Consider the following 20,793-nt stretch of genomic DNA (forward strand, 5'->3'; position numbering starts at 1 on the left):
TACTACATGGAAGGCAGGGGGGTGAGTTTATAAATACCTCACCCTCCCAGGAGAATATACACTAGATTCATTTAAAAAATCAAAACAACCATTGTTAAAATATATGTTGGGCTTTATTTTAGATTTTAATTAAACATAAATAATAAACATTACACATTGTAAAGTTGAGGTTGCAGCACATCGAGGGAAAATCCGCGGTATTGTCCACTGTCACTGGGGAAATGTTGTCTAATGGCAAGTACCGCACAGGCAGGTATTACTCTCCGAACGCGGTGTCCGAGCCTCCCGTGAAGCCACCAAGTGAAGCAACGATAGGCCACCAGCCTGTACCACCTGTGAAAAAAAAAGATGCAAACTGTATTAAACTGACCAAACTTTCTTATCAATGTCGATTCAGGTAACACATGTCATTTTTCTTAGAAAAAAATTATATCTAGAAAGTGCACTATATGGAACAAATTTACATGCGTTCGAATGATATGTAAATGTAATTTTATATGTGGGAGACGACCATGAAATAGTGGTGGCATCACTGACATCACAAACAGAGTATACTTACTCGTTACTCGGATTACGCGGACGAACAGTGCCACGAAGTTCGTGCATAAGCACCATCATCATCCTCAACACTGTCCGTGAGAGGCAGGCTTCCCTGAACTCTGGCAGCTCGGTGATGCATTGCGGACTTTGCTCGCCTTCCTGCAGACTTTGCTCGCTTTCCGAAATGTAGGCCAAGCACCCGGAATTTTCACGGCAGCAGCAGTTCTCCTCCTCAGTTGGCATTAGCTCGCACCGATTGCACGTGCACCAGGTGGAGACGCCGTCCATGCGACATGGTCCAGGCTCTTCATCCGTTGACTGGTCCTCCCAACTGCCGTCCGAATCCCCATCGTTTTCGCGTGCTTGCCTTTCCAGTAGTTCCTCCTCGGTGTACTCGGGCTCGTACATATACGGCATTATTGTGGCCATTGTGCGGTAAAGATAGTAAAATAATTTACAGAGATGGTACAGGTGTTCACACGGGCTACAAGCGGCGAAGGTAGCTGACCAGAGCACTGAAACGAGTCACAGAATACTCAAAGTAACACAGAGAGAGGAATGGAATCGAAAATCTGCTGCTGTATGTTGTGAAACGGTCTGTTTATACTTATTGGGGAAAGAGGCGTCCTGCCATTTCTATGGCAACACGTCAATAGCTGAGGCGCAGCGATTGTTGACACGAGACGTGCTTGAAATGGGCAGTACGCGTCTGCTGATGTCAGGCTCAGGGGCAGGGGATTTGATTTAGTGCCGCAAAGGCAGGTGAGCCAGGTCGATGCGGCGGAATGATAGGATTATCACAAAATGGAGGCTGATTTCGAGTGCGATAATGGGCGAAAAGTCGGGTAAGGTCCATAGGAAAGTTTCCTACGATCTACCGATTTATGCTTACAAACACATGGCCGACCCGTAGGGACAATAAAAAAAAAGTCCCGGAACTATCCTTTAACATTGTGTTCAACGTTGTGTTCAACTTTAGATGCTAAAAAAATGTCTTTGCTTAAATACTTTTAAAACAGGTGTCCTTTGTTATTTATATCACAATAACGTCCTTTCTCCAGTTTGACTGACCTCCCAATATGTGGGCTTCCTCCTTATGCCCACATCAGTGCTAGTGAAATCTTCTAGCCCACTTACATTGGCAAGGAGATTTTATGAACAGTGAGTACCATGTGCGTGGCACTCGACCTTGCTGGCGAGTATGGGGATGCTTGAAAGATTTGACATCTACTGCAAACAAACTTGGTTTGCAGTAAATGGCGAATACAAGTTTCCTTGGGCATGGCTGGTCTTTGGATGAAGAGTGCTTATTGTGACATGCACCATTTTACAGAAGGCTCTGATACATATGTTGTCACTGTCACCATGGGACAAGTGCATTTCTCTTTGGTCGAGTTTGTAAACTAAGGAACTGGCCTTCCAGTGTGATTTTTAAGATTTTGCAAGGCCTGCATAACAAGAAATGCCTTCTCGAAATCACTTTCGATCACGATGTACCATTCCTTCCTTATGTCTAATTGGTGATGAAAAATATGTTCATCCTTCTCTGCGGGTTCGTACCCACACATGAAATGCCACACTGGATTGTGCTCGTCTCTGAAATAATAGTTTCCAGGATGGCTATTTCTGTGGTCATTAAAGTGGGTCTGCCAAACAAAACCTTATGCAAACTCCAGCATGCAAAAAATAATGGTGCAACACTCCTTGGCAAAAACATACATCACATGACTGCTACCCTGACTTTGCCCCGTTAGCCTCCTTTCAATTGGAGAGTAGAGTTCACAACTTTGCATGGTCACAAAGTTGTGCATAATCACACTTGGGGAAACTGATGCTCCTTTACCACTCAGACAGGAACCCAAAGCAAACTATCTCACCAGTTCAAAGACTTTGGCTATGATGATCCCCCTACCACTACCAAGACTCCTCCCTGTGGTCCCACATCTCAAGCCTTACATAGGAAAGTTGCACAGAAGCCTGAAAATGCATGTCCAGCTCCAGACTTTCGATCCTGGTTCATAAATGCCATGACGGTGATCATGCTATATCAAGTCTGTGCTGAAGCAGCACCTGTTAGTGTGGGCACTGTATAGGAAAAAATAAAATATTGGTGCACACAGACAAAAAAGTCCTCCCAGTGTCCCTTTGTGTACACCAAGTATTTCCAGACTCTATTTTCGATATCACTAGACGTGACCCCCCAGCCCCCCATATACTTGTAGAGATCGCACCCCTCTACAGCGGAAGAAACTCTCCATACTATGCAGCACTGGAATGGCAAACCGCTTTTCAAAGCCAGCATTGTCTTTTGGGTACTGGCATTGATCTTTAAATGTTACATCAAGTTGGCATTGCTCAGCGAATAAGATATGGCTCAAGGCTTCCCTGTGTAATCTTTTCTGAATCTCTTATTACTTACCCTCGTTCGGCATATCACTTCTACAGTGCCAAGATACCTTTGGGCGAAAAGGTGCCACTTTAAAAAAAAAACTGAAATACATATGTATGTATGTATGTAGCCATACATACATACATACATACATACATACATACATACATACATACATACATACATACATACATACACAACATGCTTGCCAGGTCCTTCCAACAACTGTAGTGCAGCCACCTGATTGGCCTCATGTCTACTGCAAGCTACTCTTTGGATATCAGCTTTGGAGAACATGTATCTATTGAACAAAGCATTGCAGTACATGTTTGACTAATCCATCATGGCAGCCACTGCTGACATTCTCCTGCAAGCAACCTGTTTTGTTACTTTCCTGCACTATATGAATGGATGCGGAAAGAAATAAAAATAGGTTACTGACCTCCATAGTAACTTCTTAATTGTTGAGTCACTCCACAATGTTATCCCTACATCAATTGAATAGTAGAGTTTATTCCAAAAACGAATGGCAGAGGTGTGAAGGAAAAGCATTTGTTCTGGGCATGTGAGAATGGGAGTGTTTTGTGTCCAAATTTATCTGCGCTACTCCTAGTTTTGGTACAGCATCCTGTATTGTAGATTTGTTGGCAGTTTTCAGAGAGTCTTGCACAGAGAGATCTTAAGAGTTAGAGTACAGAAGTACAGAGAGGTGAGTAACTTGTTCTTAATTCTACATGGATTAATGTTGTATTCTATGTTCCAGTCTAACTACTGGTCCAGTGTCTCTCATAAGACTTTGTTTCACTCAGGGCTATATAGAAAGGGTGAAGCCAATGGTGAGAGATGGTGTGTATTTCATACACGAGGCCCTGCATGGTCCGCCGAAGAGAATTTTGGTAGAAGGTGCAAATGCAGCACTGCTGGATATTGATTTTGGTAGGTTCATAACGTATATCTATATTGTGTTTTTTTCCTTGCTGCACAGTACCGCACAAATATGTCCAGTATGTTACTTTTTTAAATGGCGGTACTATTAAGTTGCGTTGGAAAAAGCAAAACGAGCAAGTGCTTGATGTTCCTTGTGCAGTTTTGCGTAATTGTGTCCTTGTTTTGTTACAGTGCACTCTAATCACGAAACCAAAAGCATAGATCAAACATGATGCGTTTAGTTTTACATGCCATTTAACCATATACCTACAGCAAGAAACAAAATGTCTCCTGCAGAATGGCTGAGTCTGGTATCCTGGGTGTTTTCATAGCATCCAGGGATCAAAGTTGGTACTCTTCCCTATGCGACTAGATCCAAGCTTCCAGATATCCCGGCCTTAACTTAATTTATGTAATGCTTCCTGATTTATTAGGCTTCTGTTGCTGATGAGCTGCTTTATCGGACCCCGCATATAAAGGGAAGGCCATGCGGAAGGATGAGGACGAGGAACAGATTCTGAGAGTTAAAAGGGAAGTACGACAGGACAAAAGGGGGGCTTCATAACCATTCCATTTATAGTGACATAAATCCCTTTCCTAGTTACTTTCATTGCAGGCTTTCTCAAGTGTTATCAGTGACAATGTATGGATGGCGTGATAAAGAGGCAATCGACTTCCAAAAGCTCTGGTAAATCTTCTGGTTTTGTGTTTTTTCTAAATTTCAGGTGGTCTTCCTGGTAGTTAATTCCAGGTTTTAGATTTCACCTCAAATAATGACTTCTTCCAAGACCCACGGAGGGGGGAAATGGGAGTAGATAGTCTCTGTTCTTCTGTGGGTCTTAGTTTTCCATGAAGGCTGGTATTTCCTCAGCCAGTAGGAGCTGCAGTTTGGACCCTTGCTCTACTAAATTCAACACATAACACATATTTTGAACGTTATTCTGTGATCGTTGGGGAAGCCAAGCCAATTGATTGTACCTTGAGACCTAAAGTAATTGAGTCTCTTAGTTTGCGTCCCAAAATCACATGTGCCCCTTTATCCTGTCGCAATTGCAGTAGGGGAATAGGCTTAGTCCTTTATTCATTAACAGTGAATGGCTGTACTATGTGTAAGGTCAGAGCCTCCTCTTTGTGCTGATGCTACTTAATAGCTAGCCTGCAGGACAATATATCTCTCTGATGAATAATACAATTATTGTAGGTCATTTCTGGCCTTGCATTTATCCCAGAAATCTTTTTTGAACATTGGATTCATCTAACCAAGTTCCATGTTTTGCTTGACCCACGACCAAGTTAAAACATAGGTAATGTTAAACTCTGCACATTTTAGACCAGAAAAAAGCACTGGCCCTAATTTCTGGTCATTTGTATATGCTAGTGTACATGCTGCCTAGAAGGTGAATATTTTAAGGGTTCCAAGCTAATTTATAAGTTTTCCCGTGTTCATTCTTTCTACACACTATTCTGATTACTGCTTAGCCACTATTAGGGGTTATTAGCTGACATTGTTAGATTTTAACATCATTGTGATTGTGATGGATTACATAGAACAATATGTGTATTCTCTTGCTTTAGGAGAATTACTTTAGTTAAAAATCTGCCTTGAAGATCCATATGTTCAAAAATGAGATTGAGTAGTCCAATGTGTCTCCTGTGCCCATTGAGGTCCAAGCCCCCTGCTGTTGTATTACAGTGCTAAATTCCCAGAGGTCATTCTGCTTTTCCAAAGACCTCAACGATCCAACACAACAAATCTGGAAAAAAGCAGCACATAAATTCATCTCAAAGTTTACTAGTTAACACGTTGAGTTAGCCAACAGAAAAAACAAGTTTATCTCTGTGGCAAAAAAAGTAGCAGCTGCATGATCCACTCAAGAAACCACTCCAAAGAACTTTTTCAGGGCCATGCAAACTTATTATACCCGCATCTATGTGATCTTTCGAATTTAAAATGTGATGCAGTGTATTGGCTGGTAAGAGTTGATCATATGTAACACGAAAAATGGCCTAACATAAAAATTGTAAGCATCATTTCTTCAGACTCATTCCGGTCCTGGACTCAGCAGATTCCCAGGTGTTTTCGTGTGTTTCTCATGTGTTGGCTCCTTTTAGGACCCTCGGGTTCATACTCTTACCCTATTTGGACTTTGAAAGAGAACATTTGAAGCTTCATCAGTAAGCTGTCATACAGTTTGCTACCGATCCAGGCAGATCCATGGCAGAATGCCCGACTAAAGTCGACCAATAGCAGCAAACCTGTCGACTTATTCAGACAGTAGGTAGATCGCCATTCTTTAGCACCTCATTCCACTGTTCAAGCATTCACAAATCTTTGCCAACAATTGGCAAACCTGCGTTCATTGCATTTCAATATGTGTGAACTCATTGCTGCTACAATCCCACAAAAACATATTTTTCACTTGCCTAGTCAAGCCAGACCTAAGGCAAATGTGGAACCTCCATGTGGTGCTTAGAAATGACACAGGTTGCATGTGGCATTTTCTAAAAACGCAAACAAATCAATGTGGTAAGCAGATAGTGATTACTGGCCACCTTATCTGTTTTGAGTTTTCCATCTTGACCCACAAATATACAAAGACTCTCAAAAAGCCCAGCAAAAAATGGGGTCCGTCAAAGGCTCCTTGTTTTGTAGATCTGACAGTTGAAATTGCTCATTTTATGGTGCACTTGATCAAATGTATCATCTGCCTTAAGAGTTGTGGATGAGAAGCAGTGTAGTGGTTAAATTTCTTATGGAGGAACCTTTAATCCTCAGTTCTCGACTCTGGCACTCGACCAAGTACATGTTACTGTGGGGAAAATTGCTATCTCCCTGTGCCTCAAACTGTAAATATGTGTAGTATGATATAAATATATGAAAAGGCATCTCTGCACTTTACACGTCAGTACTGTGCAGTTACATGTTTGCAGCCCTGTTCACACAGCCACCATTCTCCACCTCTTACCTGTTTGCATTCTGGTTTGTCTCATTCTGTCTAAAATGGGCCCTGCCACCACACTGTTCTTTGTTCAGCACCTCATGCTTGAGATGCTACAACTACCATAAATGCTCCTTCTAAAGTGCACCGCTGCTAATTTGAGTGATATAAAGTCTTTCATATGTGACCAAAAATCTCGAACCTGTGGTAGATGCATCCAAAACTTTGGGGAGACAATCTTTGTCACCACAAGGCGGTTTTTGTTCAGGTGTTACCAAATAAATGTCGATTTCCCCCTATGGATGATTGCATCAGTGCTCAGATGGTTGCAGCCCTGCTTGTAGCCTTGGCACCTCAAATCATTTCTCCAGTGCTTCATGTCCAGGAACATCTTCCATTCAGAGTTTCCAAGGAGTGGGAGAGCAAGCGTCAGCTTGCGGCAAACAAGTCTACTCAAATGCTTAATCAAGTGAATAACTTTTAATTAGTTATTCAGAATTAAAGTGCTCAGATTTCAGACCTCATCCCGTAGCATTTCGGTCTTCCCTGAGCATCTACTGGTGGCTCAAGTAGTGTAAACACATTCTTCTATTTGACATTATATTTAGTATAAAGTTTATCTGCCGGTTAATTAGTATTCCTGTCTTCTTTGGTGTGTCTAATATTTGTGTTGTAGGCCGATGCTATGTAAGTGCCTTAAAGTATTCTGTAATAACTATTTTGCAGTCAAATGTGACTGAGCGATATTAGCGGCATATAAATCAATGTGCCATTTAGTTAATCTGTTAACGCTATGCATACTTAAAGCCATGCATTTGTATACAATCTGTTCAATTTCGGGGTATGGGATGTGCAGGGGTTAATGTTAAGGAAGGTGTCATTATTTGTGCTGTTGGTTACATGTTAGTTTTGTCTTTTAATAACTAAACTACTTGTATCTTTTATTATGTGTATTTGACACATTTGCCAGTCTGCTATCACAAATTACAGTTCAAAATTGAAAATGTATAAAAAAGAAACAGTTGTGATGTTCGACCTAAGTATGCATTGTAAACTATTATCGCAAAGCAGCAAACATTTGAATTTATGTAGGTGCATCAATATATATGTTTTAATTCCATATCTACCCATTGTTTGCTGGTGCTCACATACGCACCTTATGGGCTATACATCTAAAATGCTGAAATCACATATAAGGGACTTAATTAACTTTAACGTAATTCAATATAGTCCTACTACGGATGCAACACGCCTGCAAGAGGATGGGCAGCAGTAGAGAGCGACCAGGATTTAAAATCTAGAAATAGAGGTTTTCTATATCTCTATTGCTTCTCAAAAACCTTCCATTTAGCTCACTGCATTTCAGTTGGGGGTGTCACCTGGCCACCCTTTATACACAAAATGTCTCTCTTTTCAAGATTCTAATGTTGGGAATTATGGTGCTATATAAAACAGTACAGCTTGGCCTCTATCTGTTGCAGACATGGCTTTGTGGAAACTAAAAGACTGACTGCAGCCAAAATATATTAATTCATGTAGGCAGAGGGGTTCACCTAGACACCTCATTTTGGTCATCACTCCATCCCAAGGTATGTTAAAATGCTGAAGCATTCCATCATTCAGGTACCCGCAACCCCAATCCATACATCCAGGCCCAATAGCTACCCTCAATAGCACAAATGTAACAAACATCTAAATAACAATACATTTAGAAGAATACAAAATGCATCATTGCATGCACCTTGCTAGCAGTTGCCATGGAAACTACGCTATAATGGAAAATATCATTGATCATGGGTCAATGACCGGCTTGGAAATAACAATCGTACATAAAGACAGAATTTTACCCAAATATATTGAATCGAGGTATGATGTTCACTGGGAAAACAAGCACATGTATGAGTGTTGAGTGTATCTAACATTGTATCACCCAATGTTTGTGTCTTTCAAGGGACTTATCCATTTGTGACCTCTTCGAATTGCACAGTTGGAGGTGTCTGCACGGGTCTGGGAATGCCACCGCAGAATGTTGGCCAGGTCTATGGGGTTGTGAAGGCTTATACCACTCGGGTTGGAATTGGTGCCTTCCCCACGGAACAAAGCAACGTATGTATTGATTGCAGTAAATTGCATGAATTAATCCTTTTCAACAAATTAAGCATATACTTGTAATAGTTTGAACATTAACGTTCTTAAATGCAAAGGCTGACTTTTTCCTTAGGCATGGCTCTGCATTGTCCCAAAGGCTTAATTCCACAAGTCTGGTAGGCGTCATCCTCTTCACTGGCTCTGGAGTGCCTTGGCCTGACCAAGTTGTACTCCATCAATGTCCAGCTCTGGATCAATACTGGAACAATGGTCAGGCCCACCAAGAATAGTCCCTAAGGTCTCTGCTCAGTCTTTGGCAGGTAGGCAGGGATTTTAGAGGAAGGGGCTTTTAGTTCTATCTCAGGGCCTCAATGTTTGGTACTGGCATTACTTTCGTGCTGTCCTCCTATCACCCCACTCTCTCTCTCCCTAATGATCTTGATCCTTGGTGCCCCTCTCCTTCACACCTTGGGTCAATCTCTCCTCACTCTAAATGTCTCCTCATCGACTCTGCCAGTTGCTCGTACTCTGCCCATTTAAAATGTGCATATTGAGCTGCTCTTTTTTCACTTCCTTTGCATAAATACGTTTTATTTGTGCACTTCAATGCACATCCCAAATCCACAAATGGCATATGCTTTGAAATGTGCAAAAATCAAACAAGATTATTATTATTACTGTTCGGGTATTTATTCAGGGCTGACCTAGCTTTGGGAAGCAGGGGAGCACTTTATAATCATAGGTTCCGCGACTCCTGTTTGGGTCAGGATCAGGGGAAGTCACAAGGCATGGGAGGTTCATTTCTGAACTGTTGATGCATTTCCTTCATAGTGGGAGACAAAAAGAGGTGATGGCAGGAAGATTTGGAATTAATCCTAACCTCTGCAAATGTCTGCGCAACCTTCCAGACCATCATTCTTCAGTCTGCCAAGCCATTACTGAAGGGGAAAGACCATATGCAAATCAGGCTTTTTGGGAGTGAGGGTATTCTCAAGAACATTCTGACAGGCAATGGCCCTCAAATTGTTGGGAGAGCATTGGATGAGCACTGGGAAAAGTGTGGGGTGATGCATAAAAGGACCATGTAATATCATCCAGAGACGAATGGTACAGTGGAAAGGGTAAAGAGTCGCTGATGGATTTCATCCTACTAGAGGACAATGCAGCATTCATTGGAAAGAGGCAGTGTTGGACCCGGTACAGCTACTGTATGAAATCACGCAACAGGACCATAAGAGCTCTACCATTTGAATTAATGAGGGGAAGGACTGGGAATACCAAGGTGTGCCCCCTGGCACTAGCGAGAGCAAAGAGTAAAGCAGCAATTTTGATGCAGTGAGCAGGAGGGGTAGGCCACACAGCACAAACTTAAAGAATAGGATTGCAAGAGAGGTGTCAAGGTTGTGGCTGTGAAGGAAGGGGATTACGAGAGGGTGAGAAAGGCTGGTGTGGGAGACATTTTGTTTGTGAGACATGTGTGAGTGCTGAATGTTTTGAGAGGGGCTATGCAAATGGAAGGCGGCCCAGTGTGCAATTAAAACAGAGTGGTGAGGGTGTGAGTGGACAAATCTCTTTTGCGCTAGCCCTTGTGGTTGCAGCTTCTATTTAAATATGGCAAAGGAATTGTATTGGGTGTATATCTATTGTAGCGGCTCAGCACATGAGGAAGTCTGACATCATGTGGAATAAAGGCAGCAGTTGTGCGAGTTAGGAGGATGTCCACTCTGTGTGTGCATGGCTTTCTCTGTTATTGTATAATCTACAATACAAATTGTAAAATGTGCCTACCACTCTTGTCAATTTAGAATAGGTACACATATGGTTTTTCTTTTTACTGCAGTGACAGGCTCATTTATGGCCTTTCTTTGCGAAATGTACTCCTAGCATCTACTACATAGTGTTAGAAGCGTGAAGCGTGCTCCCAACACTAATGTATTAAAAGTGGCTGGCTAGCACATCCTTTGTACTGCTGTCCAGCCCCATGAGTTGAACGTTTCTGGAATTTACGTAACTGAAAAAAGTGCATCCTCTGGCCTTTTTTTACATTTGCTTTTATATTTATGAATCAAGAAAGTTTACTTACACTAGTACTCAACAAAAAATGAAGGGGAAAAAGATGTATTAAATGAAATAAGAGTGTCAGAATGATAAGGGTGCCTAAAAGTAAACCGTTGGAAACTGATCGAAACGTTGATTCCTTAAAAAAAGAAGGTCAATGGCTTCCTAACTAGCGGCCCTAAAAAAAACAGTGCTTCCCCTTGAACCCCAAAGGGATTCCTCGGGTGAAATTCTTATGGTTTCGGAACTCAACAAAATCCCAAAACTGTGGTAATCAAAATCCAAAGTTATGCAGAGATTCTTCCGGTGTCCAAACAAAAGTATCTTGCTCAAGTTTTCTCTTTTCCTCAAAGAGGATGTCTCTTCTCCTCCTGTTCTATCCTTGAAGGGGGGTGTTTGGTCCTTTCGCTTTCCTCTTGGATCGCAGGTAGTTCCCTCCCATAGGTCCATGGCTCTCAGGCAGGTTAGTGCTTGGATGGTCTGCCTCACCTCTGCCTCCTATGTTAATTAACCAGACGTTCTCGCAAACAGGCGGAACTGAAGCTACTTGCCCTCTTAGGTGTTATGGGTCCGCTTGCTGGGTGGTCTTGTGGGCCCTAGTGAGAGTTTGTTGGAGAAGTGCAGCCTTACTCCTGGCTGTTCTAGCTTTCCTAAATCTATCTCCAGGACATGCCTTCTTCTACTCTTTCCTGCTTCACGACCTGCCTACCTTCTCCCGCGTTTTCCTGTTCGCCGGTGTAATGCAGCCATCTTGAATCTCCTCCCTCGTTTACACTCTCCCCTTGACATATGTGGTCCTCAGGTGCCTCCTGGTCCTTATTTCTACCAATCTTTTGAAGGTAGGCTGCTGTCCCCCTTGCTAGGTTTTATGGCACCTAATTATTCCTCTGACTGTACTTCTCGTCTTCCTTCTCCTGCACACTCTTGTCTCTTGATGGGCCTCCCCCATCTTCTTGTACCAACGACTCTTCTGCTATCTAATGCCTCCCCTGCTATAAGTCTTCCCCCACATTATTTTTCTCTTGCTATCCTTCCTTCAACTTGGCATCATTCTCATCATTCTCCCTTGTCACCTTTCCAACTATCGCTCTGTCTGGTGTAAGCTTAACCCTTTCACAGCTTATTCCTCTTGGTTCCCAGTTGGTACCCCTCGCTTCATTCTCTAAGCTGGTACCTTTCTCTCTTCCGAGACAATCCCTTCTTCTCTCTCTAAATGGCACCCCTGGTTTCCTCCTCCAAGCTTTTACCCTTCTTGCTCTCCAATGACGTTCCTGTGTTTCCCCATGCTTCTCCAAACGTACCACTCGCCAGGGTTTCTTCCCTGCAACATGCCGCAATTGTGCTTCCTTCTTGGGGACCCCTCTGCCCAACTCTCCCATGAACTGCCTTATTGCTTCCAAGAATCCCCACTTGAGGTCGCCTTCAACCTTAAGACTCTTCCCAGATCTGACAATTCCTGACTTTGCTGGCTGAGTTCTAAAGGGCATATTATCCTCCCCTTTGGGGTACTCTCAGATGATGGATTTCACCTGTGTGGTGTGACACTCCCTAATTGGTCCATGTGATTGGTGTCAGATTATTTCTCAAGGAGCTGGCCCAAACTAATATAAGTTTCATCCGCCATTTTGGATTTTATACTGACTTGGTTTTTATGTGGTTATCACCACCTTCCCCTGAAGCCAGTCCAATTGGTGTCTGGGACACGAAAACATACATTTACTTGCTGTGCCATATTTCTGTTGTGAGGAAACCCAAACATTTCTGCTTCCCTGATACATATTCCTCTCATTTGAGAGAAACATGTTTGTTTTCTTTTTTATCCCTGATAATGGGAAATATGCATTGTATTTGAGGGGACCACTCAAGCATTTCTATCAATTTCTATCAGCAGTGTTGGCGGAGGAAGCGAAGCACTCATTCTTTGGATCATTAAGTTACCTCCTTGTTAGCTTATAACGGCCATGTTCAAGTCTTCTGGCTAGTAATTTGATTAGGTTTCCAGCTCTATTAAGCCCAATCAACTTCTTACTTCACATGTTTCCTGTCACATGGGGCTTTGGATTTCCCCCAGAAGGGGTCCCTGAGACACTAGTGTGACAGACACCTACCGTGAGAAGGACGACCTCCTCACACAGAGGTGTTGTCCCTTTTACAGTATTAGTAGTGCAATGCACCTATCTTGTAGCTATTGGAGTACTAATGCACTTTTGTATGTGCTGCTTACAGCCATTTTATTTGGGCTCTTCCTTTTTCTATGTGCGCCATGAGGCACAGGCAAAATGGGTGTTTTGCTTATGCAGGCTCATCCTGAACCAACAAAAGCAGAGTTGGTTTGAGTTTGATGTAGACTGGTTTAATGTCCAGTATGCTTCCCAGTCCACATCCTGTGTTGGTGGGCCTGTGGGTGTGGTGTTTTTTAGAGACAGGCAGATTAGCTGCCCAACAAAGCTTTTGTACCTAGCCTGTGGTGTGATTGGAGGCCTGGTGTAGCCCCTCATTTCTGGCCCTAGCCTGGGCCAGAGATTGTGTTTTCCCTGCTGCAGATCAGGAACATATCCACGTGAACCAACCACCCCAAGCCCCTGGCTAGCTGTATAGGGAGGGGCGCTGCACTTTCAAATAAAATAGATTTTAAACAGGAGATGGGCTTTATCTTTAGTCATTTCTTACTCCTTCATGAGATACAAACACCAAGGTAGATTTTTTCACTAATCCCCTAGCGTGAGTCGTTCCTAAAGGGATCTTCATCGTCAGTCCACCCTTCCTTAGCAGGGTCAGAGGGGAACCCATAGGGTGGGACATGACGGGGCAGACCCTTGACCTATAGCTGACATCACCCATGTAAAGGGGGGCCAGAAGCGGGCCCCAGTGGCTGGTCCCGGCCCGCGGCTTCCATCACCTGTGACACGCCAGGGTACTCCTTAAAAGTTCTTTTTCTGTATTCCTTCCCCATTTTTAAACATGTTTACCCATTATATGCATTCCCCCTGCTGATCTTTTGAGATTCACTATACATAAATAACTATAACCACCTATACTTATAATTTATACACACTGTGAGAAACCTGAAGGTGTCTCCCTAGCTAGTCCCCGGGGATCTGTCAGCCTGTGGCCAGGACACGGCCATCGCTATTGGATCCAGTTCCTCGGAGTGGACTAGTGAGGGGGTGTTATGCAGAAACCTGTGCAGTTCCCTTAGGGACCACTGCAAAAGGCTTAGGACTACAGGTGTTGGCAGTAAACCCAATTGGTAGCAGTCTGTACCACCCAGAATTACCTGGTAGCTGTGGCTGAGCAGCCAGACTTCTCTCAAGAAGAGTTAGACAGTATATAGAGTATACAAAATAGGTACAGAGATACAGTAGCACAAGCAAACACTGACCAGAGCTTGGGTATAAAAGTATATAATTATTTATTTAAAAACACACTTATAAAATACACTAACACTAATATGGCAAGCAAGTTCAAACACAGTCACTATCAATATATATACATCCCTGATTACTTATTGAACAAGTCTTAGTTAAAACACCACTTATTTGCAGACAGAGGTGAGCGCTTAACCTAAGATGGCACTCCAATAAGCTATTTAAAAAGGGAGGGAAAAGGTAGAATTAGGACAGCACAATACCAACACTTTTCAAAGAACCACAGCAAGTCGGATAAAGGCAGAGTCTACTGTTAGAGTAAGAAAGTTCATAGGCCAGGCCCACTCTTGGAGAGAGCAAGGCGGAATGTGTCCAAGATCACACAGTTGAATAATACTTTAAAACGTCTTTGCAGATAATTCAAAAAGGGTTGGATCAGTTCAGAAAACGTTAGTTAGCAGGTCCCAGGTCACCCCAGGATAGAGAGTCAAGGATTTACGGAACACCTTGAACAGTCTGTTGCAAGGGAGACCAGGCGGGACACAGTACCTGAAATGGTGAGAAAGCTCCAGCGGGGGTAATTGTTCCTGGCAGCGGGTGCAAGTCAGTGCTTCGTCCAGGGGAAGAGAAGATCTCGACGTGGAGGAAAGCTGGAGGTCGTTGTACTGCCAGGGAAGAAACCAGCCGTGGAGTTTCCCGGTTAAAAGGTACTACCCTTTTATTCGTGGTAGTGGTGAAGCGTGGCTATCCGGCCGCCGGGGTGCTTGGCATGGGCGATTCGACCACAAGACAATCCAGGAAGGCGAAAAGAGGGCAAACTGGTTATCCCCACTAGTTCAGAGGAAGAAGACTCTCCGGGATGAAGAACTTCTCTGTCGTCGGGAAGTGGTGAGGCGGTTCAGCAGGGCTCCACCGGTGGTGTCGTCGTTGCAGGTCCACTCAGCTTCTCCCTCTTTGGATTCTTTGGCCCTGTGGCGACTTCTGAAGTTCCAGTCCACAAAGCCATGCTTTTATGGAGAAAACCCCCATTCATCAGTCCTAGCTGTCACTCAAACATGCTAAGTGGTGAGCCGGGCGGCTCACCACTGGGCCAATCACACAAGAGTGCGACTTGAGTTGCCGAGGCAACTCAGTCCAGGGTGCCTAAACCCCCCTCCCACACATCCTGTAGACCCAGACAGAGTGGCACCACTTTTGGTGGCTTCTGTGCAGAAGCCCGCCAAAAGTGGAACAAAGGGCTCGACTTGGGTTGGAGTTACAGAGGCGAACACAAACGCCATTTTAAAACCGAGTCCTGGCAAAAAGATCCAACCAGGGAATAAATATTAAATAAATAACCCGGCGGGATCTTTAACATTGCACCAAAAAAGTGGTGCGTTTAAAATGAATGGGAAAATCCCATAGGAAATATTCCGGTGGAATATTTGGCGTGGTAACCACTGCCACCAGCCAGAAACTCGACGAGGGGTGACTGCACAGTGCCCCCTCGAAAAACAGACCGAGGGGCAATCTAATTACCCCTACCAGTACTTCCACAATATGATGGTTTGTACTGGTTCTGTTCACAATTTAAGACTAGTAAAGTCAATGGTGACTTTACATGCCCTGGGAGACAGTAGTCAGTCCCGGGGTATGTAGTCTGTTTGTGGGTCACTATTACACCCCTGTGTTACTGCACTGAGGGTGCTGTGTAACACACTTACCAAAAATACATGAGACCCTATGGAGTAAAAGACCCCATAGCCCATAAATCACATTACAAAGTCAAAGGATATCTCAAATCATGTCTAAGAGTGGGAAAAAAGAGTCTCACTCTTAGCAGAAGAAAAAAAATAAACCCCACAAATCCAGCAAAGCTGCTGGGGGACTCACTGTAACGCTCACCTGAATCCCTCGGAGGCGGAGGTCTGGGCTGGGGGTTCTCGGAGTCTTCTAGGGTCACGCGCAGGCCTCGAATGCCACCCTGGAAAGGCCCTTTCCTCACTGAGATCTTGATCTGAAGGGTGAGGTGTCTGCAATTATGAGAGCAAGGGGTTAATATGGATATATAAGCCTGACTAGGTAAGCTGCCTCCCCTTCCTGGTACTCCCAAGTAGTTTGTAGGCTAAATGTGCTCACCTTATGTAGGTGAAAGCGGAGCTCTCCATCCTGCGTCTGTGCAGGGGCGCCGAAGCCAGTTACTTCACTGGTTAATTGTCCAGCCTCTTGGTTGCAGAGGATGAAGATTTGGAGCTAGGCCGTTGTTAGCAGCACGAACGGCGGTTGCTTGAATATGGAGATCCGGAGAGCGATGGAATGGCGAAGGTATTGCAGGCAAGTAAGTAGAAAATGTCAATTCGAAGTTAAAAGCACTTCTTAATGTCTCTTTTCCTTTTTCAGGTCGCAGAAGCAGCTGGGTAGAAAAATGGATGTTGAGGAATGCACCGAGGAGTGAGAAAGATGAGCGCTGCCCAAAACACGTGCGTATAGATGGAGGTTTGTATTTCTTAATGATGTCCTTTTGTTTTGCAGATGCGAGTAGCAGCGGAGGCGAGAAGAATGCAGCGCAGGTAAGGAAAGTTTCACGGAGGTTTACTAACCAATGTCTTTGCTTCCACAGGGTGCCGGAAAAAATGGAAAGCTGCAACCCGAGGCTTGAGATGCACCGATGGACTGGGTAAGTGCTGCGCTGGTTTTTATCTCGTGCTAACCTGGTGTTCTTTTCCCTTTTCAGATGCTACTGGAGACGAAGATGGTATTTCGGAAGGTAAGATTGCGGATTTCTCTTCCCCAGATGCAGAAGTTGAAGATTCTCTGGAGCTGACACGGTGAGCTTCCTGCTGCTATTGCAGAATAACGCGAAGCACGTTGCTCTGATCGGGCGTGGTTTAAATAGCTTACTGGAGTGCTTAGGTGTCTCCTTCCACAGCAGCCTCGCCCAGGTAAGAAGTCCCAGCTTCCAGAATAGTTCCAGTATCCAGTCCCAGGGAGTGGTGCTGGCCACACCCAGAAGGTAAAGTAGTTCCAGCCATGGATGGATGAGGATTTCATCCTGCAGGTGAGCGAGCAGCATGGTCTGCAGCAGGTAGGTCCACCCAAGCACCATTCCTTACATCATGAGCCCGGCACGTCCTGTGCCGGGTCTGGGTCCCCTTATGAGCCTGGCGCCACTGGCGCCAGGACAAGGTCCATAAGGCCCCTATGGGAGCCGATGGGTGCCTGGAAATGAAGTTGTGACCCAGCTTCCGAGGCAGTTGGGCTAAACCTGACTCCTTGGATGCTGCGGTCATGACAGCACCCCCCCTCAAGGCCCCTCCCAAGCTTGTCTTTTCCGGAGGTTTTAGCTTGTTGGGAAAAGCCCGATGAAATTTTCGGACTAGACGAGGTGCATTTACATATTCTGAGGGTTCCCAAGATCTCTCCTGGGTCCATATCCCTTCCAATCAATCAAGTAGTATAGTTTTGATTTGGAAATTTTGGAGTCCAAGATGTGTCGAATTTCATATTCGGATTCTCCGTCAACTTGGATTGACTCAGGAGGTTTAGTCAAACGGGTTCCGGGTTGCACAGGTTTCAGGAGAGAAATATGGAAGACAGGATGTATCTTCAATCGAGTAGGTAATTCTAGTTTGACAGCCACTGGGTTAATCACGGCCGTGATCGAGTAGGGTCCTAAATATCTTGGGTTGAAGGTGCGTGGCCCTTTTAAAGATAAATGTTTAGTGGACAGCCAGACTTGATCTCCTTTTTGATATTGAGGAGCCTCTTTTCGATGTTGGTCTGCTCCTTTTTTGTATGATTCTTTAGCTCGTTGAAGATGAGCTGTGGCTTCTTTAAATGCTTGAGTTATCGCCGCATGCAGATGGTCAACAGCAGGTGTTCCGAGAGCTTGAGGTGGGTCCAGATTTGAGGTTCGAGGATGACTTCCATACAGCAGGAAAAAAGGGGTTTTTCCCGTCCCAGAATGGATTGAATTATTGTAAGCGTATTCAGCAATCCAAAGGACATCCTTCCAAGTATCCTCAGATTGATGCAACATGCAGCGCAGATATTGTTCTAAAGTTTGGTTAGTTCTCTCAGTCTGCCCGTCGGTTTGAGGGTGATGGCTGGTGGAAAGTCGTACATCAATTTGTGCTAAACGACCACAACTCCGCCAAAAATGGGAAATAAATTGGCTCCCTCGGTCAGAGATTAGTACTGAAGGGAAACCGTGCAACCGGACAATGTTTTCAAGAAATTCTCGGGCTAGAATGGAAGCTGTAGGTAAACCCTTCAGTGGGATAAAATGAGCCATTTTTGAAAAAAGGTCCACGATCACTAGAATTGTGTTGTATCCGGAGCAAGGGGGTAAATCCGTGATAAAATCCATCGAGAGCGTGTGCCAAGGGCCTGGTGGAATGTCTATTGGACGTAGTAATCCTGCTGGTTTTTCCTTCTGACTCTTGTTTTGTGCGCAGATACCACAAGAAGCCACAAACATTTTAACATCTTTCCTCCAAGATGGCCACCAAAAATGCCTTTTAATTTTCTCTGAGGTTTTGGCAACTCCAGGATGTCCTTCCATTAGAGAATCATGGTAGCAGGTGATGACCTGTCTTTGTAAGTCAACGCAGGGTAAGAATAGTCTTCCTTGGAAATACAATAGGTTCTGATCAATTGTAAAATCCTTTCCTTTCAATTGCCAATTCGATGAATCTTCGGGAGTTATGAGTTGATTGACCCTTGCTTTAATCTCTTCGAGGGATAGTGTGTTGATTGCTCCTAGTATCTTTTGTTCAGGAATTATTGGCACCGGCTCCGGATTAGCTGTAAATTCGTCTACCCCTATCCAGGAAAGGGCGTCTGCTTTTCCGTTCCTAACGCCTGGTCGATATGTGATTACAAAATCGAATTCTGCGAAGAATAAAGCCCAGCGTAGTTGCCTCGAAGATTGAGCTTTAGCTGACTTCAGGTGCTGGAGGTTACGGTGATCCGTGATTACAGTTACTGTGTGCCGGGCTCCCAAAAGATAATGCCGCCAGGCCTTAAAGGCGGACTTAATTGCCAAGACTTCTTTGTCCGTAATTGTGTAGTTGATCTCAGGAGCCGAAAATCTGCGAGACCAAAAGGCTACAGGGTGTAACTGGTGCGTTTCGGGGTCTCTTTGTGACAGCGCCGCCCCCATTGCAAGACTGGAAGCGTCTGTCTCGACGATGTAGGGAAGTTCTGGACGGGGATGCCTTAAGACTGGAGCAGAGATAAATTTGGCTTTTAATTCTTGGAAGGCTTGTTCGGCTTCTGGAGTCCACTCGAATTTTTTATTCTTTTTCAGAAGAGCCGTGATAGGTTGGACTACCCGAGAGAATTCAGGAATGAACCTTCAGTAAAAATTAGCGAAGCCCAGCATGCTCTGTACACCTTTCACGGAAGTTGGGGAAGGCCATTTGGTGATAGCATCCACTTTTCTTGAGTCCATGTGAACTCCGTTGGGTGACGAGATGAACCCTAAAAATTCCACTTCCTTTGCGTGAAAGGTGCACTTCTCCAGTTTAGCAAACAAGCAGTGTTGGCGAAGTCTCTGTAAAACCGCTGTGACGTGTCTACGATGATCAGTTTCTGAGGCTGAGTATACCAGGATGTCGTCAATATAAACGACTACGCACACATCAATAAGTTCTCTGAGGACATCATTCATGAAAAACTGGAAAGCGGCCGGTGCGTTACATAGTCCGAAGGGCATTACTTGATACTCAAATAATCCATATTTAGTGCGAAAGGCCGTCTTCCATTCGTCGCCCTCCTTAATGCGTACCAAATGGTAAGCTCCTCTGAGGTCTAACTTTGTGTATATGCAGGCGCCTTTTACCTGGTCCAATAATTCAGGAATCAAGGGCAACGGGTATCGGTTTTTGACTGTAATCTGGTTCAGGGCGCGATAATCGATACAAGTTCTTAGGTCACCTTCCTTTTTCGGGACGAAGAACAAAGCTGAGGAAGCCGGGGATTTCGAGGGGCGGATGAATCCGTTAGCCAAGTACTGGTCCAAGTATTGCCTGAGATGGAGGTTTTCTGGTTCAGTGAGGGCATATATTCTACTGCTCGGAGGGGTGGACCCAGGTATTAGGTCTATCTGGCAGTCGTATGACCGATGCAGAGGCAGGGTGTTGGCTTGATCTTTCTGAAAGACGTCGCTGAACTCTTGGTATTCCAGAGGTAATCGGGGGTCCTCGGAAGTGATGGCTGCTAGCTTGATTTCGGGCTGGGGATAACAGGTTGAAGCGCATTCTGGAAACCGAATTACCTTGGCTCGCCAGTCTATCTGAGGATTGTGCTTTTCCAACCAAGGCATTCCCAGAATCACCTGAAACTGCGGGGCCTTGATTACATCAAACACGATCTTCTCCCGATGTCCGTCTTGACATAACAACGTTACCTCCATGGTGGTATGAGAAACTGGTCCGGAAGCTATTTCAGTACCATCCACTGTAGTGATTACGTCCTTTACCATCTTGGGACGTAGGGGAAG

At 44.4% G+C, this 20,793-nt stretch overlaps 1 protein-coding gene across 1 annotated transcript in view; it reads left to right on the top strand.

The window, feature by feature from the left end:
* The window catches only part of ADSS2 (adenylosuccinate synthase 2), an 888,588-nt gene that overhangs the window by 654,523 nt on the left and 213,272 nt on the right, over window positions 1–20,793 (top strand). The window contains exons 8-9 of the mRNA XM_069607967.1: window positions 3,739–3,865; window positions 8,747–8,901. Coding sequence (XP_069464068.1) covers window positions 3,739–3,865; window positions 8,747–8,901 — 282 coding nt within the window. The remainder of the gene's footprint in view (window positions 1–3,738; window positions 3,866–8,746; window positions 8,902–20,793) is intronic.

This window comes from Ambystoma mexicanum, chromosome 4q (genome assembly GCF_040938575.1).
Source record: "Ambystoma mexicanum isolate Mex_15411 chromosome 4q, UKY_AmexF1_1, whole genome shotgun sequence".
NCBI classification, from domain to species: domain Eukaryota; kingdom Metazoa; phylum Chordata; class Amphibia; order Caudata; family Ambystomatidae; genus Ambystoma; species Ambystoma mexicanum.